General features: G+C 42.2%; 1 protein-coding gene and 1 long non-coding RNA gene across 3 annotated transcripts; both read left to right on the top strand.

Moving 5' to 3' along the window:
• The first annotated feature begins 1,905 nt into the window (after positions 1-1,905).
• On the top strand, positions 1,906-10,649 carry LOC121542146. 2 transcript variants are annotated; one of them, XR_005995835.2, is made up of 5 exons: positions 1,906-2,118; positions 4,955-5,023; positions 5,137-5,286; positions 7,463-7,704; positions 7,959-10,649. It is a non-coding gene; the product is annotated as an uncharacterized LOC121542146 (long non-coding RNA). The 2 variants fall into 2 exon arrangements; XR_006660377.1 differs by having other exon boundaries at positions 5,137-5,290.
• Positions 10,650-17,308: 6,659 nt separating this feature from the next.
• LOC121566245 lies at positions 17,309-24,624 on the top strand. The gene is made up of 5 exons (XM_045219708.1): positions 17,309-17,449; positions 17,838-18,170; positions 23,491-23,748; positions 23,854-23,985; positions 24,102-24,624. The coding sequence occupies exons 1-5, from the start codon at positions 17,398-17,400 to the stop codon at positions 24,248-24,250; spliced, it is 924 nt and encodes a 307-aa protein (XP_045075643.1). The 5' UTR covers positions 17,309-17,397; the 3' UTR covers positions 24,251-24,624.
• The last annotated feature ends 618 nt before the right edge of the window (positions 24,625-25,242 follow it).

Below are 25,242 nucleotides of genomic sequence, written 5' to 3'. Positions count from 1 at the left end.
CGAGAATGCCATGATATGCATGCAATGCTTTATTATAAAGGTGCAATTTATTTTTCATGCGTTACAGTACCTCAGAGTTCAGTTGATGTATAGTTAATCTGTAAATGTCATAGGTTCTTATTACTATGTTAGTAGATGCTTATACATACTTATTTCACTGTATATATGGTAGTAATTCATGCCTGGGTACTAGCCATTTTACTTACTCCTGTTTATCTGGACATCATGGCATCATTTATGTGTGTCTTAGCTATTCAGACCATGAGGTAAAATCTCTCCCCATTAGTTACTCTGGGTCAAGATGGCTGCCAGCCAGTCATTGTTCAACCTCACCCAAAATGGCCAGCCTATGACGTCATCTTGCCCCTGTCACTTGCTAGCCACATCCAAAATGTCTGCTAGTTTACATATTAGCATTCTAGCATGCTACCGCTAACCCTTAGCCCCACTAGCGGCTACCTGTACTGCACATGGGGTTTACACAGCTCTGGCCTAAAGCCTGAGGCCTACTAACCGGCACTATCCTAGCGTGATAGGCCCAATTGTTTATAATATGTTCTACTACCCACAGCCTCTGGTCTGCTAGCCTAGCATGCTATCCTTCCTTGTGTATACTCTCTGCTACTACTAGCCCATGGCCTAGCTTAGCGTGCTAGCCCACTGTTATGTATATACTGCTCTGTGTGTGATATTTTGGTCCATTGCTACTAGCATCCATGTAGGTTTAGTGGGGGGTGGTCAGAAATAGGGAAGGGTTGTGTGGTTTTTGGGGGGCACTGGTGAAGGTAGTGCATTTTTTCCCTGGTTTTACATTCACTCTTTTGCAGGTTTTACTATATAAAATGATTGAACATACAGTGTACTTACTTTGCATAAAACTAAAGTGACATCATACAAACATATACTTAAAAACAAGCCATAGAAAGTTGGTTGCAATTTCAATTTTATCCTCCAGAAACGACAGAACAATAATGCAACACATATTGTAGTTAAATTCAAATATACTAATTGACAAAAAACCTTTATTTTTTGACAGAATGTTTAAAAAAGGTATAATACTTTTAGCAAAAATGTTTATTTTTAATTCACAATCTGTAGAAGCAATGAGAATAGAAAGGTTCAGAACTTTTGTAAAACATCACAGTACGGTTGAAATATATATGGCAAATAGAAATCCTATATGGATGGTGTTAAGAGATAGATGGGAGGTATTGAATAGAGTTGAAGGATGGGACTAATAACAAATAACAACAAATAATAACAAAGATAGCTAATAATGTAAGCGTACTGTGTCCATAATAAGTATATAGGTTGTATGTTGGGAGCTTTTGGGAAAGAGCACAGTTAGAAAGATATGGCATATAGAAGCAAACCGGATGGACATCATGAAAATGATCGGAGAGGTTGAGAGTAGAAGAAGTTCAGGAGTAATATATATATATATATATATATATATATATATATATATATATATATATATATATATATATATATATATAATAGAATTATTGTAAAATTAACTGTGTCCATAAAGTGTAGATAGTAAGTATAGACCGGAAGTAGAGGCCTGGGCATTGATGTACACTAATTTACTCCAAGTAGGGAAAGGATGGCGGGGTTGAAAAGTAATAAAGGGGAGTATATATATAAAAAACATGGGGGATTGGAAGTGATGCAGACAATTACATTGATAGAAGATACAATCTATCTGCAATATTAAGCTGATCCATCCCCCAGAAAAAAAAGAAGAAAAAAAATAGAAAAAAATAATACTTAAAGTAGTCATAAGGAAACATAACTAGGAAGACACTGATGTTGCAGGAAGAGTAACATTATGGGCATTTAGGTTAAAACATGTGCTTATACTGTGAGTCTAATTATTGACCTTTCTGTTGTTGTCTGGAAGCTATAAATGAAAGGTGTGTCAGCTGACCTCTGCATGTCTTAAGATAGAGTGTGGTCACTGAGCGGAGGTCAAACTAACATCACAAACTGTAGTTCAAAGTGTATTCATATTGTAGAGGAGAGGACTTATGATAGATAGGTGGAGATCATATCATTTCTAAAATACATCTAGAGCATTTGTCATCCATTTAGTTCAAGGAATAGTCAACTTTGGTAAGTGAGTTTCATACACTTATATTGCTAATGTATTGCCGTTACAGCTATCAGCTTTTTAAAAATCCTTTATTTAAAGATGCACTATGCAGAAATTGCACCGTCATTTACTGGACGCTAAAATTCTAATGGTTAGTCTAATTTCAGTTTGTGCCAAAACAAGCATTTTTTTATTTAACCTTTATTTAACCAGGTAAGCCAGTTGAGAACAAGTTCTCATTTACAACTGCGACCTGGCCAAGATAAAGCAAAGCAGTGCGATAAAAACAACAACACAGAGTTATATATGGGGTAAAACAAAACATAAAGTCAAAAATACAACAGAAAATATATATACAGTGTGTGCAAATGTAGCAAGTTATGGAGGTAAGGTAATAAATACGCTATTGTGCAAAATAATTACAATTAGTATTAACACTGGAATGATAGATGTGCAAGAGATGATATGCAAATAGAGATACTGGGGTGCAAATGAGCAAAAAAATAAAAATAACAATATGGGGATGAGGTAGTTGGGTGGGCTAATTTCAGATGGGCTGTGTACAGGTGCAGTGATCGATAAGGTGCTCTGACAACTAATGCTTAAAGTTAGTGAGGGAGATAAGAGTCTCCAGCTTCAGAGATTTTTGTAATTCGTTCCAGTCATTGGCAGCAGAGAACTGGAAGGAATGGCGGCCAAAGGAGGTGTTGGCTTTGGGGATGACCAGTGAGATATACCTGCTGGAGCGCATACTACGGGTGGGTGTTGCTATGGTGACCAATGAGCTAAGATAAGGCGGGGATTTGCCTAGCAGTGATTTATAGATGGCCTGGAGCCAGTGGGTTTGGCGACGAATATGTAGTGAGGACCAGCCAACAAGAGCGTACAGGCCACAGTGGTGGGTAGTATATGGGGCTTTGGTGACAAAACGGATGGCACTGTGATAGACTACATCCAATTTGCTGAGTAGAGTGTTGGAGGCTATTTTGTAAATGACATCGCCGAAGTCAAGGATCGGTAGGATAGTCAGTTTTACGAGGGCATGTTTGGCAGCATGAGTGAAGGAGGCTTTGTTGCGAAATAGGAAGCCGATTCTAGATTTAACTTTGGATTGGAGATGCTTAATGTGAGTCTGGAAGGAGAGTTTACAGTCTAACCAGACACCTAGGTATTTGTAGTTGTCCACATACTCTAGGTCAGACCCGTCGAGAGTAGTGATTCTAGTCGGGTGGGCAGGTGCCAGCAGCGTTCGATTGAAGAGCATGCATTTAGTTTTACTAGTGTTTAAGAGCAGTTGGAGGCTACTGAAGGAGTGTTGTATGGCATTGAAACTCGTTTGGCGGTTTGTTAACACAGTGTCCAATGAAGGGCCTGATGTATACAAAATGGTGTCGTCTGCGTAGAGGTGGATCTGAGAGTCACCAGCAGCAAGAGCGACATCATTGATATACACAGAGAAAAGAGTCGGCCCAAGAATTGAACCCTGTGGCACCCCCATAGAGACTGCCATAGGTCCAGACAACAGGCCCTCCGATTTGACACATTAAACTCTATCTGAGAAGTAGTTGGTGAACCAGGCGAGGCAGTCATTTGAGAAACCAAGGCTATTTAGTCTGCCAATAAGAATGCGGTGGTTGACAGAGTCGAAAGCCTTGGCAAGGTCGATGAAGACGCCTGCACAGTACTGTCTATTATCGATCGCGGTTATAATATCGTTTAGGACCTTGAGCGTGGCTGAGGTGCACCCATGACCAGCTCGGAAACCGGATTGCATAGCAGAGAAGGTACTGTGGGATTCAAAATGGTCGGTGATCTGTTTGTTAACTTGGCTTTCAAAAACTTTCGAAAGGCAGGGCAGGATGGATATAGGTCTGTAACAGTTTGGATCTAGTGTCACCCCCTTTGAAGAGTGGGATGACCGCGGCAGTTTTCCAATCTCTGGGGATATCAGACGTTACGAAAGAGAGGTTGAACAGGCTAGTAATAGGGGTTGCGACAATTTCGGTGGCTAGTTTTAGAAAGAAAGGGTCCAGATTGTCTAGCCCAGATGATTTGTATGGGTCCAGATTTTGCAGCTCTTTCAGAATATCAGCTGTCTGAATTTGTGTGAAGGAGAAGCGGGGGGGCATGGGCAAGTTGCAGCGGAGGGTGCAGAGCTGGTAGCCGGGATAGTGGTAGCCAGGTGGAAAGCATGGCCAGCCGTAGCAAAATGCTTGTTGAAATTCTCGATTATTGTAGATTTATCGGTGGTGATAGTGTTTCCTAGCCTCAGTGCATATATATAGTGTATATAGTGTATATAGTGTAGAGAATCATTGTACCATCTATACCACTGTTAAATATATTGGTGTACAAAACCGAAAGAAAAAGACACAAAAACTGAACTTAAAAATGGGAAGCATAGAAATAGCTCATATAGAACCGATCTACCGTTTCTTAGAGTTGCTTTCAATGAGAATGACAGATCTATAACTCACATCTCTATGTGAATTTTGTTGGTTCCCTAAAAAGTTACATATTGCAGCTTTAAACAGAGATGTCAAATTGAGATTCACATCTCTTTTTCAAGTGACCCTGGCCAAGAAAGCTGCAGACATAGAGTTAGACATGAATGAAACAAAACACAACACAACATATAACATAAAAATGAAGTTAAAAAACTGTGGAAAACGGATAAGATAACTTAAAAGAGCAGGTTTCTGAGAAAAATGCAGTATACATTTTCCTTTTCCTGCTTCAGTGCTGCTGACACTTACAGATGGTCCAAAAATCGCTAGTTCTCATCATACTACATGAAGGAAAATCGTAGTGAATACCTTACAATGTGTAATAAATTACATCTTTTTTTGCAAACAGGTACTTGTGGTTGGGTGTTCACACCAAGCAACGTGTGACATAAAGAAGTGTTCTCTTCCTGACACGCCAGTAAGTTGTCTTGTCAACAAGCCTGTCTTTCATTTATAGTGCATCATCATTCTCTGCTGCTATGTATACCATTTTACATTAATCCTGTAGCTTAATTCACCCTTCTTGTGCAGGCAGAAGATAAATGATCCCCCTGATAATAATAGTTCTGGTGGACACATCAGAGCTGTTTTCTTCAACATACACAATATTGCAGGAAAAGTATTCCCACATGCAACAAGTAAACAACAGAAGGTTATGCATAGAAGCAGAGACCCACTCACGTGAGTATGTACTGTAATGATCCACTACATTCATGTCACACCTCACCAGAATACTCTTCTTCCTTTAGATGAGTTTACTCAGGTTACAGTAAAGTTAGTAGCAGAAGTGCTTATTTCAGGAAAGAGGAAAGAGTCATCATGACATCTGTTCAGACCAGATGCATTCTCAAAACCTCTGTATAGCTCACTCATATGATTGAGGCCCATTTGTTTTCCATCTTGACTGGCTGCATCACCTCTTGGTATGGGAACTGCTTGGCATCCGACCGTAAGGCTACAGAGTGTAAGGCCCAGTACATCACTCGGGCTGAGCTCCCTGCTATCCAGGACCTCTATACCAGGAGCTGTCAGATGAAGGCCCGAAGAAATATGTCAAAGACTCCAGCCACCCACACACACACACACACACACACACACACACACACACACACACACACACACACACACACACACACACACACACACACACACACAAACACACACACACACACACACACACACACACACACACAAACACACACACACACACACACACACACACATTGAATCAGTACTGGTACTCCTGGGATATAGCCTCATTACTACCTCGTACCCTGCACATTGACTCAGTACTGGTACTCCTGGTATATAGCCTCATTACTACCTCGTACCCTGCACATTGACTCAGTACTGGTACTCCTGGGATATAGCCTCATTACTACCTCGTACCCTGCACATTGACTCAGTACTGGTACTCCTAGTATATAGCATCATTACTACCTCGTACCTTAAACATTGACTAAGTACTGGTACTCCTAGTATATAGCCTCATTACTAACTTGTACCCTGCACATTGACTCAGTACTGGTACTCCTAGTATATAGCCTCATTACTACCTTGTAACCTGCACATTGACTCAGTACTGGTACTCCTAGTATATACCCTCATTTTTACATCGTACCCTGCACATTTACTCAGTACTGGTACTCCTAGTATATAGCCTCATTACTACCTCGTACCTGCACATTGACTCAGTACTGGTACTCCTAGTATATAGCCTCATTACTACCTCGTACCCTGCACATTGACTCAGTACTGCTACTCCTAGTATATAGCCTCATTACTACCTCGTACCCTGCACATTGACTCAGTACTGCTACTCCTAGTATATAACCTCATTACTACCTCGTACCTGCACATTGACTCAGTACTGGTACTCCTAGTATATAGCCTCATTACTACCTCGTACCTGCACATTGACTCAGTACTGGTACTCATAGTATATAGCCTCATTACTACCTCGTACCCTGCACATTGACTCAGTACTGGTACTCCTAGTATATAGCCTCATTACTACCTCGTACCCTGCACATTGACTCAGTACTGCTACTCCTAGTATATAGCCTCATTACTACATCGTACCCTGCATATTGACTCAGTACTGGTACTCCTAGTATATAGCCTCATTACTACCTCGTACCCTGCACATTGACTCAGTACTGGTACTCCTAGTATATAGCCTCATTACTACCTCGTACCCTGCACATTGACTCAGTACTGGTACTCCTAGTATATAGCCTCATTACTACCTCGTACCCTGCACATTGACTTAGTACTGGTACTCCTAGTATATAGCCTCATTACTACCTCGTACCCAGCACATTGACTCAGTACTGCTACTCCTAGTATATAGCATCATTACTACCTCATACCCTGCACATTGACTCAGTACTGGTACTCCTAGTATATAGCCTCATTACTACCTCGTACCCTGCACATTGACTCAGTACTGGTACTCCTAGTATATAGCCTCATTACTACCTCGTACCCTGCACATTGACTCAGTACTGTTACTCCTAGTATATAGCCTCATTACTACCTCGTACCCTGCACATTGACTCAGTACTGGTACTCCTGGTATATAGCCTCATTGTTTTTATTGTCTCACTACTTCCTTTTAATTTAGCTAATATTTGTCTTACATTTTAACTGTGAATTGTTGGAAATTGGCTCGTAAGTAAAAATGTCACTGTAAAGTCTACACCTTTTGTATTCGGCGCATGTGACAGATAACATTTTATTTGATTTTAAGAATATAGCATACCTAATCATAAACCAGTGTGAAAACTCCTGCAGTTATAGAATGACTTATTCATTGACTGACTGTTGTCTTGTGTGTATGCTACTCCTCCCCCAGTGTGGTCTAAGAACAGTAAGCCTGTCCACACCACCATCCTGAACCCCCATATCCACCTGATCGGGGAGGAAGCTGCTTGCATCGCCTACATCCGTATCAAACAGTACATTGACACCAACGGCATGCCCCGCACCGCCCAGTCTGAGGAGACACACATCTGGCATCGCCGTGACGGCAAGTGGCAAATAGTCCACTTCCACCGCTCTGGATCACCCTCCGCCATCACCAAGTAAGCCAGTCTGGTGAGTGTCTCCTCACCTCTCCTTTACTCTCTATACTGGAGACACTCAGCTCAGATCAGGCCTGCCATCTGGTGGCAGTTGTAGGAATTTCATGAAGACCTTCTAGTACTCAATGCCAGAGATTATGTAGCTGTACAGGCATGGGCTTCTGTAATAAGGGTCAGTTTTCAATCTTTCTATTTCATCTCTCTTATTCCCCACTATTTGTTTTTGAATGAAGTCAGTTAAACTCTCGTCTCCACCTCTGACCCCAGCTGAACTCCAGAGCAGGAGGGTTTGAGTGAGACGTCTCTCTGAGTGACACCGGTGGGTTACCAGCCGGCTGCGTGGGGACACAGAGGGACGCCCACCGACCGGCCTGAGGAACCACGAGCCCGCCCGCCCTCCTGCCCGCCCGCCACATCTCATCTCTTTACTTGAAATCAGTTTTATGCCTCCTCTGAACTCCATCACAAGCAAATCACAGTAACGTCACACTATGTCACTGTCTCATGTATGTACTGTATATGCTGTGCGTTTCAGGAACATTTTAGCCGTGTCATGCTGTCTCGCCACACGTCCTTCTCTGACTTTCTTGTTTTTGTCATACTACAGTACTTGGCAGAGGCACAATTAGTACCAATGGATCTATGAGTAGGATTCAATCTGTAAAGTATAGCCGCAGGAAGTAGGCGTGCTGAGTGTGCTGCTGCACCCTGATAATCATCTTCCCGCGGCTGTAAAGCACTCGCAGTAATCGCCACCTACAGTTTTCCTTACACTTTACTTTTTTTATTCAGTTAGACTTAACAGTACACCATACCGCTGCACACAGCCATACAGTTTATTCTCTGAACCCGGACTTGAAAGCTATGATGGAAACATTAAAGATGTACCATGTATCCTTGAAGGGGAATTATAATGCCAAAATATCTATATTTTTGTTAACTTGAAACACATTGGATCATGAGAAGTGGGAAAGCATTCACAAAGCGTGAAATGTTCTTTTTGATAATGAATGTCTTATGGTGTGTTCCAGATTGATAATCCACTACCACATGATCATGGCACCTCAAGAGCACATTTAACGTAGACAACAGAGGAAACCATACTTTGCCCTCACAGGTCTAAATGATTAAATGGCTGACCGTTGGTCTGAATAGCCCCTTACCTCATGTGATGATATGATTTGGCAGCAAACTGCCATTTCTGGGCTTCAATACTATACACAAATACATAGTTACATGTTGTTGAAACAGGTATATTTAACATGAGTACTCAAATCAAATTTTATTAGTCACATACACAGTTTACAGCAGGCATAAAATGTGCAGTGAAATGCTTATATGCTAACTCCCTCAACAATGCTCCCTCAACAATTCTCCATCAGCAATTTTCCATCAACAATTCTCCCTCAACACTTCTCCCTCAACACTTCTCCCTCAACACTTCTCCCTCAACACGGCTCCCTCAACACTGCTCCCTCAACAATTATCCCTCAACACTTCTCCCTCAACACTGCTCCCTCATCAATGCAGTACATTAATATTAATAATAACATTAAGAGTCCAGTCAGAAATATCAAGTAATCAAAGTAATAGTAACATAGATATGTACATAATAGAACATAATACTGGATGTGGGAGGAGCATCAAAGCACTTCTTTAGGTTCTTCCAATGAGGACTGTCGGTATTTACCATATATCTTCCACACTGTTTAGTGTTATCAATACTGTACCCCTCTTGCTTGTTAGAGCAGTTTAACTTCCTTTCAACAGACAGTGTAAACTACAGTATTCTGCCTACTTCAGAGTAAGAAGCTATTTATAACAGACCACTAACACTGCCCCAGGATGTTCTGCAATAAGTTAGATTGGTGTTTTTATACTAAATCATTTGTTCTTCTGATAAAGATTTGTTGTGGATTTAAAAAATGACAATGAATTTGAGTGACTTTGTTTTATTGATGCATCCCATTCCCTCTATGTCTTCACTCTCCAGTGTTAACATCTCTGTTTATTGCATGCAAGTGTATAAATGAGCGGTGGATCTCTCTGCTTGTGTTTCTAGTTCTCAAATTTGTCAGATTTTTAAAAATATTATATCTTTTTACTGTCAGAAGAATGTCCAAACGGGACTAATTAGAGCTGCAGTATGTGTTTCCTTATGTGCTAACAATAAATGCCTCACATAATATTTGATTGTGCGTTGAAAAACTGCCAGAATTGAATTTGATTTAAACAAAAGTTGTTTACTATTGGCAGTTCAACACAGATTTATATTAAACTTTGTACTGTAAAGCAATTTGCGATCAAATCTGCTGAATACGACAAACAAATGTTTTCCTCAAAATGTTTGATAGGGAAGGATACAAGAAGAACCACAACAGCCAAATCCTCCTTCTAGAACTGATTCTACAGATTGTATACTTGTTTTATACAGTAGTTTAGTCTTATTGTGAAAATGGCCAGACCTACAGCCTACTGCTTTAATACAGCACAAGAACTTCCATCACACTGCTGGTCTGATGTTGCTCTTTCTGTCCTGGCACCATTGAATGGAGCACACTGAGGACCTTATGGTACTGTATAGGAGCACAGCATGAAGTAGGATTTATATTATTCTGGATATGTGACGCTTTCTTTATATTATTCTGGATATGTGACGCTTTCTTTATATTATTCTGGATATGTGACGCTTTCTCTCTTTTTTATTATTCTGGACATGTGAAGCGTTTGTATTTTTCTGGGTTTGTGACACTTTATTTGTATTATTCTGGATATGTGACGCATTCTTTATACTATTCTGGATATGTGACGCTTTATTTTTATTATTCTGGATATGTAACGCTTTCTTTCTTTGTAATATTCTGGATATGTGACGCTTTCTTTCTAAAGGTTCAAAGTCATCATTTGCAATTGTTATATAATATATTGTGAATGTGGGTCTGTAAATAAAAACATTATAATGTTAAAGTATTGCAAATCATTTACAGTGTTTTAAGTGATCAGAGTTTCAGTAATGTGATCTATAGGTCTTCAATCATAGTATTATTTGAAATTATTGAATTGATTTGATTATGAAGACACTTTCCCGTTGCTGTGGAAGAAGTTTACCTTTTTGTAACAACTTTGACCTTATGGTGTAAGGCAACTTGCTGTTGGCTGGGCTCCCGGCTTGTGCCATTAAACCCTTGCAACTTATCCAAAACGCTACAACCCGTCTGATGTTCAACCTTCCCATGTCACATCCACTACAAGACCATGGTACTTGCCTACGGAGCAGCAAGAGGAACTGCCCCTCCCTACCTTCAGGCTCTGCTCAAACCCTACAACCCAACCTGAGTTATTTGTTCTGACACCTCTGGTCTCTTGGCCCTCCCACCCTCTCATCCAGAGCGACTTCCAGTTCGTGCATTCATCTTAAGGAGGGCAGCTCCCGCTCAGCCCAGTCCAAGCTCTTCTCTGTCATGGCACCCCAATGGTGGAACCAGCTTCCCCCTGAAGCTAGGACAGCAGAGTCCCTGCCCATCTTCCAAAAACTTCTGAAACTCTACCTCTTCAAAGAGTATCTTAAAATATCCCACAGCACCTCTCACACTTGACTCTTTTCCCCCTTACTAGTTCTGACTTTGTTGATGGCTACTTCATTGAGGCAAATGTGCTTACTATGACTGTGTTATGTTGTTATCCAACCTAGCTACCTTAAGATTAATGCACTAACTGGAAGTCGCTCTGGCTGAGAGCATCTGCTAAATGACTAAAATGTCAAATGTAAAAAGGCCATTGAGTGAGACCATTTTTCTCAGAGCAGTATGCCATTTCTCTTCATAGTTTTGCATCCGTTGAGCCTGGCGAGTTTCATGAAACCACTTCTGAGAGATGACACTTTGGTGCTCCTCCCACTCTGTTTTCATGTTTATGGAGGGCAGTATTGAGAGCTACAGGAAAGTGAATGTTGTCTTGAATGAAACACCATCAAGTAGAACATCATGTTATTACATTTATATATTAGTGACTAGAGTCATTGTTGTGTATAGAACTACACATCTAACACAGAACTAGTCCTGATTTTATTGACTTTTATTAAGAACTGTGATGTTAAAAAAACATAATATTTATCAAAGCATGTAATTTAATCTGTAATCCACAAAGTCTGTCTAATCATCTACATTAAAAAGATATATATAGAAATGTATATACATAGAAACATATATTCATAGAAACATACGCTACCGTTCAAATGTTTGGGGTCACTTACAAATGTCCTTGTTTTCGAAAGAAAAGCATTGATCAGAAATACAGTGTAGACATTGTTAATGTTGTAAATGGCTATTGTAGCTGGAAACTGCTGATTTTTAATGGAATATCTACATTGGCGTACAGAGGCCCATTATCAGCAACCATCAGTCCTGTGTTCCAATGGCACATTGTGTGTGCTAATCCAAGTTTATCGTTTTAAAAGGCTAATTGATCATTAGAAAACCCTTTTGCATTTATGTTAGCACAGCTGAAAACTGTTGTGCTGATTAAAGAAGCAATAGAACTGGCCTTCTTGAGACTAGTTGAGTATCTAGAGCATTAGCAATTGTGGGTTCGATTACAGGATCAAAATGGCCAGAAACAAATAACTTTATTCTGAAACTCGTCAGTCTATTCTTGTTCTGAGAAATGAAGGCTATTCTATGCGAGAAATTGCCAAGAAACTGAAGATCTCGTACAACACTGTGTAATTCTCCCTTCACAGAACAGCGCAAACGGGCTCTAACCAGAATAGAAAGAGGAGTGGGAGGCCTCGGTGCACAACTGAGCAAGAGGACAAATACATTAGAGTGTCTAGTATTAGAAACAGGCGCCTCACAGGTCCTCAACTGGCAGCTTCATTAAATAGTACCCGCAAAAAACCAGTCTCAACATCAACAGTGAAGAGGCAACTCTGGGATGCTCACATTCTAGGCAGAGTTGCAAAGAAAAAGCCATATCTCAGACTGCCAATCTTAATTTTTTCTTTTTATTAGCCAGTCTGAGATATGGCTTTTTCTTTGCAACTCTGCCTAGAAGGTCAGCATCCCAGAGTCGCTGCTTCACTGTTGATGGGGGAACAGGACGAGGAGGGGGAGCCAGGGGACAGGTGGCGACGGGCTTGAGGAGGGACACATGGAATGTGGGATGCACCCTCGTGGTGGGGGGAAGTTGCAGGCGGTAAGCCACTGGGTTGACTCGCCGGACCAATTTGAATGGCCCGACGAACCGGGGGGACAGCTTCCTGGAGAGCCACACCCTCTGTCCCGGGCGAAGGACCAGGGCCGGGCAACGCCTGTGGTTGGCCTGATGTTGAGACCTGACCGAGGCCCGCTTAAGCGCCGCCTGTACCTGCCTCCAGGTGTGGCGGCAGCGACTGTTGTGGGCCTGGTCCGACGGGACCGCCGCCTCCTCCTCTTGCTTGGGGAATAGGGGGGGTTGGTACCCGTATTGGCGCTGGAAGGGGGACAGGCCGGTGGACGAGCAGAGAAGGGTGTTGTGGGCGTACTCCGCCCACGGCAGTCGCTGACTCCATGTAGCTGGGTTGCCGGAGGCGTAACACCTCAGCACCCCTCCAGATCCTGGTTGACGCGCTACGTCTGCCCGTTTGACTGGGAATGGAAGACGGAAGACAAGCTGACAGAGGCGCCGAGGCATGTGGCGAACGCCTTCCAGAACCTGGAGGTGAACTGAGGGCCCCGATCCAACACCACATCTTGGGGAAGGCCATGGACCTGGAAAACGTGCTGCACCACCAACTTAGCCGTCTCCCGGGCCGATGGGAGTTTGGGAAGGGGAATGAAGTGGGCAGCCTCCGAGAACCGGTCCACAACAACCAGGATGACCGTGTATCCATCAGAGGAGGGTAGGGCGGAAATGAAATCCAGCGAGATGTGGGACCAGGGGCGCTTGGGGATAGACAGGGGTCGGAGCAGCCCTGCCGCGGGCTGACGTGAGCTCTTCGTGCGCGCACACACCGGGCAAGCAGTCATGAAGGCGCGCGTATCCCCCTCAGCATATGGCCACTAGAACATCCTATGCAGGAACACCAAAGTCCTAGCGCCCCCCGGATGGCTGGTGAGGTCGGACGCGTGCGCACACTGAAGCAGTCGTGAGCGCGCAGCCTTGGGTACGTACATCCTCCCCGATGGACCTCAACCCGGATCGGGCTCCCGCCGTAGCGCTGCTCTGACCAGCCTATCGATTCCCCACCAAACTGGGGCAGCAATCAGGGCATTGGGGACAATGGGGTCGGCCCTCTACACCAGGTCCACGGGGTCGAACTGCCGGGAGAGCGCGTCAGGCTTGGTTTTCTTTGACCCCGGATGGTATGAGATGGTGAACCGGAACCTGGTGAAGAACAACACCCACCTGGCCTGGCGCGAGTTGAGCCTCTTGGCCCCCTGAATGTAGGCTATGTTCTTGTGGTCAGTCCATACGACAAATGGATGGGTGCCTCCCTCTAGCCAATGTCTCCACTCCCCCAGGGCGAGCTTGACCGCTAGCAGGTCACGGTTCCCCACATTGTAATTCCGCTCCGCAGGGGACAGCCGAAGGGAGAAAAAGGTGCTGGGGTGAGTCTTACCGTCCGTGAGGAACCACTTGGATAGGACTGCTCCCACTGCAACATCTGAAGCATCCACCTCCACAATGAACGGCAGGAACGGATCAGGATGCCTGAGGACCGGGGCCGATGTAAAGCGCCGCTTCAGCGCATCAAATGTGTTCCCCGCTTCTGGGGTCCAGGCAAAGGAGCGAACGCTCGCCTGGGTGAGGGCTGTCAGGGGAGCGGCTAGGGAGCTAAAATTGCGAATGAATCGCCTATAAAATTTGCTAACCCTAAAAACCGTTGTAGTTGTTTGGGGCCAATCCAGTACCGCTCTGACCTTGGCTGGGTCCATCCGTAGGTCCCCCTGGGTGACGATGAACCCCAGGAAGGAGACTGTAGAGGGACGGATGTGAACCTCGACGAGTGCCTCGTCGATATACTCCCTCATGGCCAGCGTCTCCGGCCGGGACAAGGAATACAATCGCCCTCGTGTGGGCATGGTGCCCGGCAGGAGATCGATAGCACAGTAGTATGGTCTATGAGGAAATAGACCCTTGGCATGCCTCTTACTAAACACCTCCCCCAGATCCCAATACTCCCGGGGAACGCCTTCCAGGTCTTGGGCGGTGACGGAGTCTGTAGCCGCCGTCCTCCTGGTAGGCGGTTCGGAGTGCGGGACCTGGGGAAGAGGTGAGGACTGGTAGGTGGTCTGGGACGGTGGTTTGGGCTGATGAGTGGTCGGTGTAGACCGGAACAGGACGTCGCCTCCCTGCAGGATGAGCAGCCCAGTGGACCAATCTATCCGGGGTTTGTGGGCGACCAGCCAGGGGTGCCCGAGGACGAGGGGACACTCCGGAGAGTCCACAATGAAAAACTGGATATCCTCCCATACTCGAACACCTTGCGTAGCTCCCGGGTGAATAGGTAGGAATCGGAGCATGCCGGAGTTTGGCTCTCCCACTCCGAGGTAGCCAAAGAAAGGGCCCGACCCGTCAACAGAGTGATAATGTAGGCCAGCCGGCCCTGCTCCGTCGGGAAGGAGGAGGGTTGTAGGCTGAATACCAGGGAACACTGGGTGAGGAATTCCCTGCAGCCCTCTGGACGTCCGTCGTTCCTCTCCGGAGGTGGTTGGCGGGGTTCCCGCGATGTCCCAGGCGAGACTGGAGATGACGCTGCCGCGACATCCGCTCCGCCGGCTGCCGGTGCTGGTCGGGTGTCCACCCGGCTCTGCACGGCGATCGTCAGCTGGCGGAGATTCTCGGTGATCTGCTGCAGGCTGCGGTCGTGCTGGTTCAGCATGGCTCCCTGCGTTGCCAATGAACTATGATACTATGCTGCCTCTGCTGGGTCCATAGTGGCTCAGTTTTCTGTAAGGGTTGGTGTGAGGTGTGACCCAGGTGTGGTGCAAGTTAGACAGTAGGCAGTAGGCAAAGATGGTGAAACAAGGAACTTTACTGATGGTCCCGAAACCAGGATACAAAATAACAGACTTTACACACAAAAAAAGGTGGAGCAAATAAGACTCCAAAAAAGGCAGGCAGACAGCCAAAAATATGAAATACTAACTATGACTGAAATAATCAATAAACAGGGAGAACACTTCTAACGTACCTGTCCAGACACTGATTAGTACTGCTTGGCATAGTGAAACTAGCAGAGAAAACTGAGCAAGGGAACAAAGGTGAATAAGATTGACACAGGTGACACCAATAGGAAGATGATTAGTCCTGACTGTGAGTGAGGAGGTGCCTAAAGTTGTCGGAGGATGACACCTAGTGGGTTGCTCCGGAACTGCGAACCACTCCTGTAACAACATCCACAAATTATTACATACCAATCTGAAGCGTAACATATCATACTAAATGGGTTTCTTAGATTTATGTACAGAATAATATGAAATGCTCTGAGACCAGGTTGATAGTCTAGTCACTGGCTAGTGTGAGCGGATGTCAAAGATCACAAACTGTTGTTCAAATAGTTTTCATACTATAGAAGAGAGGACCGAGATGAGATGATAGCTACGTGAAGAGCATAATACTTTTCTAAAATAAATACATTTAGTCCTTTTTTACTTTAGATTTTTACTATTTAGACTTTGGTGAGTGAATCTGGTCAGTATATTTATATGCATTTTCTTCATCACATGAGTTTTAAGGTTACTGCATGAGTTATATATGAAGACTGATACTTGAGGAAAAGACTGGTCTTTTTTAAATTAATTTATGATAATGTAGGCTCCAGGCTACTATAAATTGCATGCAATTGATAATAATTTGTGATTATGATGGTAAATTATATGGTTGAACATATATTAATGCTTTGCTGGTTGGCCGGATAGACTCGTCCTGGACTAAAAAGCTATTTCAATAGACATACTTTATTGATCATGTTTTTTTAGTTGCGGACTAGGCTTAATCTCTGTCAAGAAAACTGGCCCATACAGAATTAACCTTCCCAAGGTACCATTACTAACGAAACCAATCTTTACAACAAGAAAAATAGTACATTGGGAACTATTGTCAGGATCTCTACAATGATATTGATAATGGTTGTAATGGATCAAAGAATTTAATCAACTCAAAAATCTAATCAAATTGTATTTGTCACATGTGCTGAATACAACCTTACCGTGAAATGCTTACTTACAAGCCCTCAAACAACAATGCAGATTTTTTAAAAAGTAAGTAAGAAAATATTTGCTCAAATCAAAAATTAAATAATAGGTTTTGCTTTTTTGAATATGTTTATTCCATTGCAGTTAATCAGGGTTCAAGTTAATGACCTTTTAATTGTGTTCCTTGGGTTATGTTTTAGATATATAATTTTCTCTATTCATCCATATCACCTGTGGACAATCATCATAAAATAAAATGGTAGTAAATGCCTAACAACATATAATGTTTTGCAAGCAGGCCCAGTATTCTTGTGGTTTGCTGTTCACACCAGGCATGCACTGCTTACAAAAGTGTCAAAGTATTTCTGTCACCCTGACAAACAAGCACGTTGTCTTGTCTACAAGCCTGTCTTTCATTTGTAGAGTATCAGCACATTATGATCCGTTCACATCAATTCACACAGTTTTGATGGTACTGCTCCTGTGAGACTTCTGCTAAATGTCACTCCTCTTGTGCAGGCTGAAGAGAAATGGATCCTCTGATTACTATAGTTCTGGTGGTGACAGCAGCAGCAGCACAAGGTGAGACATGATATAACACAGAACAGAGTATAAGGCCTAGCCAAGACTTAATAAGACACTAACAACAATGATGCTAATTGTTGAACATGTTCTGCTAATTCAATTTTACATTTATTTGCTTCTATAGTTACCAAATGTAAAAAAATAAATAAAAAAAAGCCCAAAAAAAGCCCAAATCTATAAGAGTGGGTCCACTACACACAAGTGTTAAATAAATAATTAAAACTGAGATATATAAAATATTTGCATTGCATGAATGTGATTATATTGTATTGTGCTTTTGTTATATTTTCATTAAGAAATATTTCCACTTGAATGCACCTTCAGACTTACATTTATGCAAAACAGACATACACTTACATACTGACCTAAGATCATTGCTCCACAGTTAGTGCCATGGTCTGTAATCTCTCTCAAGGGAATGGAACTCACCAATGCTATGGGGCTTTGGGAGAATCGTTGTCCTTACACCTTGGTTCACACATTAGCAATGACCTAATAACATTGAAGAAAGGTGATAAACGTGTTCTAAACTTCAAAACTGGAGAAGACTGGAGATCTAAATTGCCTCAGGATTATATTAATCGCTCTCAGTTCATTAATAATGGAACATTCAGACTGGACAGAGTTATAGAGGACGACTCTGGAGATTACCAATTGGAAATACATAATTCAGAGGGAACAATGATGCTCAGAGTCAACATGCTACTGGTGATACAAGGTAGGAACCTTTTTGTTTTTTAATTCGACCTAAATACTTCACGCATCCTTTTCCTGGTGAGGGAGATTTCTGAAAGGTCACCAGGGTGTCAGTACTTCAATAGGTTTATAATGTAGGACTTGGCAGCAGTAGTACAACAGAGAGAGTATATTGTTACATCATACCAGTGGCGGCTCCTGAAAAAATTCTCAGGAGGGGCAATTTTTCTGATGATTTAGGTGACCTACACACATTTAAAAAAAGATATGTCCAGCAACAACATGAAGACAGGGGCAGCATATAAGTCAATACCAGAAGCATTTATTGACTGATCTCAAAAGTGTTGGCTTACCAGGGTTGGTGGAGCCCAGTGGCGGCTCCTGAAAAAATTCTCAGGAGGGGCAATTTTTCTGATGATTTAGGTGACCTACACACATTTAAAAAAAGATATGTCCAGCAACAACATGAAGACAGGGCAGCATATAAGTCAATACCAGAAGCATTTATTGACTGATCTCAAAAGTGTTGGCTTACCAGGGTTGGTGGAGCCCTCAGTTTCATCTTTGCCTCGCAAAGCTAACTCAAACACTCCGCAAAACTTCACACACTGGATTAGCCGGCTGAGGATGTGGCGGTTCTTGCTAATGTCGTAGTAAATATATTTGTTATAGTGAATATGGAATATGATATGTTGAGTAAAATGTTGTGCTAAGATCTATTTAGGTCAGGAGCTGGTTATAAGTTATGTTCCTATCCAATAACAATGGACAAAAGGGTCCTATCTTGTCAGCCTTGTCAGCAGGTGGCCAAGGACAACACCCACGCCATAGGCCTCTCAGTTCTTCCAACTCACGAGTTCTTGCTCTGAGGACACACACACACACAAACACACACACACACACACATCATCACTGTTAAACACACACACACACACACATCATCACTGTTAAACACACACACACACACACACACAAAAAATCCCTCTCTTAGGCTGAACATTTGAAGACAGAGAACCCGACTCAGAGCCAATGCAACAGTGACAGTAGCCTGGAGGGGACCTCGCCCAACTCATCAGGACCAATCAGAAGATCAGAACTACTAGATTGAACCTACTTCATTTATTGCATAAAATGTCTGCACACAATGTTTCGGGGCTCTCTTCAGATAATAATAATAATAATAATAATAATATGCCATTTAGCAGACGCTTTTATCCAAAGCGACTTACAGTCATGCGTGCATACATTTTTGTGTATGGGTGGTCCCGGGGATCGAACCCACTACCTTGGCGTTACAAGCACCATGCTCTACCAGCTGAGCTACAGAAAGTGGATACTCATGGATGCGCATTGCAATTGTAAAATGTCAACACAATTGGAGACACCACGTCATTTTTGGAGACATGTTATTGACAGTAAACTATTGTAGATGCGACTGCTAACTAAATAAAACATTTTAGCTGGCTAGCTAATCATCTTAGCTAAATGTGGGGCAAACAATTCAGTTATTTACCGTTAATTTGAGGGATTGGGGTGAAAGAAATCGAGTTACATAGTGATACTTTACGATATACTGTATTGACAATATCGCAATATTTTAGCGCTAGTTGGCTGTACCTGCACCAAAACACCATTATTGTTCCTTCATAGCTTGTTCTCAATCTTTTCACATTGGGAGCCAATTTGTTTTCAGCACTTTTATTTCCATGACTGATCAAAACTCGTTCTCATGGCTTTCTGATCCCTCTGCAACAGACATATGGTGCGCAATAAAAATCACAGTATCGAATCGCAATACGTATAGAATCATGAGACTCGCAATGCTGATGCATATATCTTATCGTGAGGTTCCTGGCAATTCCCAGCCCAAGTTCATTTGCCACAACAAATCTCTTCGCTAGCAAACGCAATGTGTCTCCAGCAATGTTTACTTTTTTTGACGTTCTATGGCATCTCCACTTTCCAAGCATATATGACCACATGTAATATTTTGGTAAGTGATGCAAATAGTGAACTATGTAGGGCCAGGATGTAAAATATATGTAGCTGCAGCAATTTCTCTTATCTGATATGGTAAGTAATGGGGCTTGATTTATAGCTCCCTAAGAGTTTGACGAACGGGTCCGTGAAACGCGATTGCAGATATCTTTACCTCTGAATAAACTGCCTTATATTATACAATTATCCACCTTGTCCAAAAGTCTCTACTTTTTCTCCGTTCTCCAGTAAACTTGTTTTATCAACAATAGTAAGGTTCAATGACACAGAAAGCAGTTCAATGTCGGGGTACAGTCGCTCTCTTACCAGGATCGCGGTCCGCTCTGACCAGGGTGAAGGTGGCCGGCTCCACCTCTCTGCCAGCAGCGTTTTCATTATTTAGTCCGTTCGTAGCGGGTATGTACACGATCAACAAGATCAGTCCAAAACCGAAGATCAGTCCAAAGCAGAATGTTTGCAGAATGTTTGTAAACTAAGTCTACAAATTAAAAACATAAAATAACGCCACACTGCAGGTCGCAACATAGACGCTGATAGCCGCCATTGTCTTAGTTACGTTCAACGTTACGTCACGTATGACGAAAGCGCGTAAGTGCATGCACACAGACACCCATAGAGAATGTATTGAAAGCTTTGAAATGTGAAAAAAATAGATTTTACATGACAGGCTATGAGAGACTTCTGGGCGATTTTCAACCTGACTGAAATCGCCCAAAAAACGGGCGGGGCCATTTGAAGCACGACTTTAGCCTGATTTGACATTTAGTGGCTGGCAGATCAGACGTGAACACTGATAACTGCTGTTGCCGTGATATAATTTTTTATAAATTTATTTTAAAAAAATTATAATTTTTTATTTTTTTTTTATTTTTTATAATTGATTAGAAAAAAAATCCCTTCCTTTTCCCGTTTGGCAGTGCGTCGCCCATATCGCCCTATTGAACAAGCCGTCCCTGGTGGAGCCCTCAGTTTCATCTTTGCCTCGCAAAGCTAACTCAAACACTCCGCAAAACTTCACACACTGGATTAGCCGGCTGAGGATGTGGCGGTTCTTGCTAATGTCGTAGTAAATATATTTGTTATAGTGAATATGGAATATGATATGTTGAGTAAAATGTTGTGCTAAGATCTATTTAGGTCAGGAGCTGGTTATAAGTTCTGTTCCTATCCAATAACAATGGACAAAAGGGTCCTATCTTGTCAGCCTTGTCAGCAGGTGGCCAAGGACAACACCCACGCCATAGGCCTCTCAGTTCTTCCAACTCACGAGTTCTTGCTCTGAGGACACACACACACACAAACACACACACACACACATCATCACTGTTAAACACACACACACACACACACACATCATCACTGTTAAACACACACACACACACACACACACAAAAATCCCCTCTCTTAGGCTGAACATTTGAAGACAGAGAACCCGACTCAGAGCCAATGCAACAGTGACAGTAGCCTGGAGGGGACCTCGCCCAACTCATCAGGACCAATCAGAAGATCAGAACTACTAGATTGAACCTACTTCATTTATTGCATAAAATGTCTGCACACAATGTTTCGGGGCTCTCTTCAGATAATAATAATAATAATATGCCATTTAGCAGACGCTTTTATCCAAAGCGACTTACAGTCATGCGTGCATACATTTTTGTGTATGGGTGGTCCCGGGGATCGAACCCACTACCTTGGCGTTACAAGCACCATGCTCTACCAGCTGAGCTACAGAAAGTGGATACTCATGGATGCGCATTGCAATTGTAAAATGTCAACACAATTGGAGACACCACGTCATTTTTGGAGACATGTTATTGACAGTAAACTATTGTAGATGCGACTGCTAACTAAATAAAACATTTTAGCTGGCTAGCTAATCATCTTAGCTAAATGTGGGGCAAACAATTCAGTTATTTACCGTTAATTTGAGGGATTGGGGTGAAATAAATCGAGTTACATAGTGATACTTTACGATATACTGTATTGACAATATCGCAATATTTTAGCGCTAGTTGGCTGTACCTGCACCAAAACACCATTATTGTTCCTTCATAGCTTGTTCTCAATCTTTTCACATTGGGAGCCAATTAGTTTTCAGCACTTTTATTTCCATGACTGATCAAAACTCGTTCTCATGGCTTTCTGATCCCTCTGCAACAGACATATGGTGCAAAATAAAATCACAGTATCGAATCGCAATACGTATAGAATCATGAGACTCGCAATGCTGATGCATATATCTTATCGTGAGGTTCCTGGCAATTCCCAGCCCAAGTTCATTTGCCACAACAAATCTCTTCGCTAGCAAACGCTAATATTTTGGTAAGTGATGCAAATAGTGAACTATGTAGGGCCAGGATGTAAAATATATGTAGCTGCAGCAATTTCTCTGATCTGATATGGTAAGTAATGGGGCTTAATTTATAGCTCCCTAAGAGTTTGACGAACGGGTCCGTGAACGCGATTCCAGATATATTTACCTCTGAATAAACTGCCTTTATTACACCATATCCACATCCAGTAAACTTGTGATTATCAACACTAACCTCATCGTTGTGGCGGCGGACAGCTAGCCTGTATCCCTCGTCATCCAGTTGAGTGAGTGGCAATGTCTTTTTTCGTTCGTACCAATTTTTGGAAAATCCTCGGGTGTAGGACTTTCCGCCTTTAGTAGAAACCTGTTGAATTATTAAATTTGGTCTGGGAGGTCCTAATTGTTTCGTTGCCAATTTATCTTCATTTGTTCGCCGACAAAAAGGAACTTCTTTCAAAGACACAATCGAGTTGGACTGAAGCCTAGCCATTTTGATAGTAGTAGTGAATTGATTGAGGCTGCTACCTGGTCTTTTCTTAGTTACGTTCATTCGTGGTTACGTTATGTATGACGAAAGCGCGTAAGTGCAAGCCCACAGACACCCATAGAGAATGTATTGAAAGCTTTGAAATGTGAAACAAATAGATTTTACATGACAGGCTATGAGAGACTTCTGGGCGATTTTCAACCTGACTGAAATCGCCCAAAAAACGGGCGGGGCCATTTGAAGCACGACTTTAGCCTGATTTGACATTTAGTGGCTGTCAGATCAGACGTGAACACTGATAACTGCTGTTGCCGTGATATAATTTTTTATAAATTTATAATTTTTTTAAATAATTTTTTATTTTTTTATTTTTTTATAATTGATTAGAAAAAAAATCCCTTCCTTTTCCCGTTTGGCAGTGCGTCGCCCATATCGCCCTATTGAACAAGCCGTCCCTGCATCATACAATACTTTAGATATAATGTTTGCATGAATCAGAGGTAGGGTATTTGAGGTATCTCTTGTGTTTGTGTCTGTCAGCCCCGGTGTCAGAGCCAGTGTTGTCTCACCTCTGTCTGCCTCATGGAGAGACCATGGTCACATGCTCCTCAGAGGGAGATGGTCTTCAGTACAGCTGGACCCTGAACAGCCAGAATCTGACCAGGAGTGTAGCCTATGACCACTACCAGAACAGTGTCATCACGTTGAAGAGTGATGTGACAGGAACCCTGACCTGTACGGTTCAGAATAAAGTTAGCACCAGCAACTCTACTATTGATCTCCCCTTGGCCTGCCCAGGTAATCTCAGGACAGTTGACTTCATTCCCACTTTTTGAATTAAGAGTACAACTCTGTTTCATTTGCATGGTCAACAAGTGTTGTGTCCTGATGTTTTCTTTCTAGTTGTCTCTTCCCAGTTTCCTTTTGTAGCTGTGCCAGTGGCTCTGCCTGTTGGAACTTTCACATTACTTCTTGCACTGTTTGTCGGTATTAACCATCTATGCAAGAAACGAAGATCCAGATTTGATACTTCAGGTAAAATGTAAAAAGTAATTTAGTTTCTCGTCCAGAACGTACATTTGAAATGTTGAATAAACATGACATTTTGTTTCATGTCCAGATTGTACAACAGCTTTCCTTTCATTTTTCAGAAAACGGTTATGAGGGTGTTGTATACACTGTTGTGAAAATAGGCAAGCAAAGAAATCCAGCAAGGAAGCAGAGGCCCCCAGCCACAGAGATGGTGGAGTATGGACAGATCAAAATGGCTGTGAACCCGGATGTGGCAGCCAGCCCATAGACTCAAGGGTAGAAATTTTATCCACATGTAGCTTTATAAAGCAGATATAAGACAAGGGTTGACTGAACATTATGTGGATGCATTGATTGAGTAGATCAGACAGACCATCAAACTTAAAGACTAGTGCCAAATCAACACAACAAGATGACATCATGCATCGTGCAACGAATGCAAGGAAGATGCACTGCATGTAGTTTTGAGTTTGTTAACATAAATAATAATCTAATTTTGAATTGTGAACATTTCCTTCAAACTGAGCTGCAATATCATACTGTAAATGTAATGCTTTCTTTCTTTTGAGGCATCCATGTTGTTGTACCAATGTTTATTTGTGTTCAAATACTCATTTACAATTGTTATATAATATATTGTTAATGAGGGGCTGTAAATAAATAAACTATCTTTTACATTGTTTAAAGTATTTAGAGCTATTCATGTGTGATTTCTTACATATATTGTTGCAGTGATAATTCAAAACAATTATATTGGTAAGAGAATGAAAGATAAGACAAAACTGTATTTAGTTGTATGTATGAAACAAAGTTGTGGAAACTTAAGAAATCAAGTTAAGTTGACAAAATTTAACTTTTTAAGACAATGGGTTAAATCATATTTTTAAGATGTTTACTCGACAATGTAATGACTTTTGTATGATCTGTTATGGAGGTGTGAGGACCCCCGGTGACACATCAGAGAGCACCATCAATGTAAAGTACTGGGCAGTTTGAATGTGAAACTTCAAAGTGCACAATATTTAATTGAATCAGTCCTTTTGAACCAGTCAATGTCTCCCTGTGAAAATGTATCTGTGTAATAATAAGATGATTGAATGTGATGACCCACAACAGATAATTGAGGAAGACGATCGTTTTTCTGAAATCATACACTTATATTGCTAATATATTGCTATTTCAGATATCAGATATTACAGTATTACTATTCCTCTTCCTGCTTCAGTGCTGCTGACACTTACAGATGGTCCAAAAATCCCT

Source organism: Coregonus clupeaformis, unplaced genomic scaffold, assembly GCF_020615455.1.
Source record: "Coregonus clupeaformis isolate EN_2021a unplaced genomic scaffold, ASM2061545v1 scaf2652, whole genome shotgun sequence".
Classification (NCBI taxonomy): Eukaryota; Metazoa; Chordata; class Actinopteri; order Salmoniformes; family Salmonidae; genus Coregonus; species Coregonus clupeaformis.
The sequence above is the reverse complement of the archived record's forward strand: the minus strand, read 5'-3'. Positions and strand labels throughout refer to the sequence as shown.

Excerpts from the sequence above, each read along its gene's own strand:
- LOC121566245 (XM_045219708.1), top strand. The coding sequence starts at position 17,398 with ATGGATCCTCTGATTACTATAGTTCTGGTGGTGACAGCAGCAGCAGCA. Across the intron at positions 17,450-17,837 it reads GACAGCAGCAGCAGCACAAG|TTAGTGCCATGGTCTGTAAT; the intron begins GTGAGACATGAT and ends ATTGCTCCACAG. Across the intron at positions 23,749-23,853 it reads TCTCCCCTTGGCCTGCCCAG|TTGTCTCTTCCCAGTTTCCT; the intron begins GTAATCTCAGGA and ends TTTTCTTTCTAG.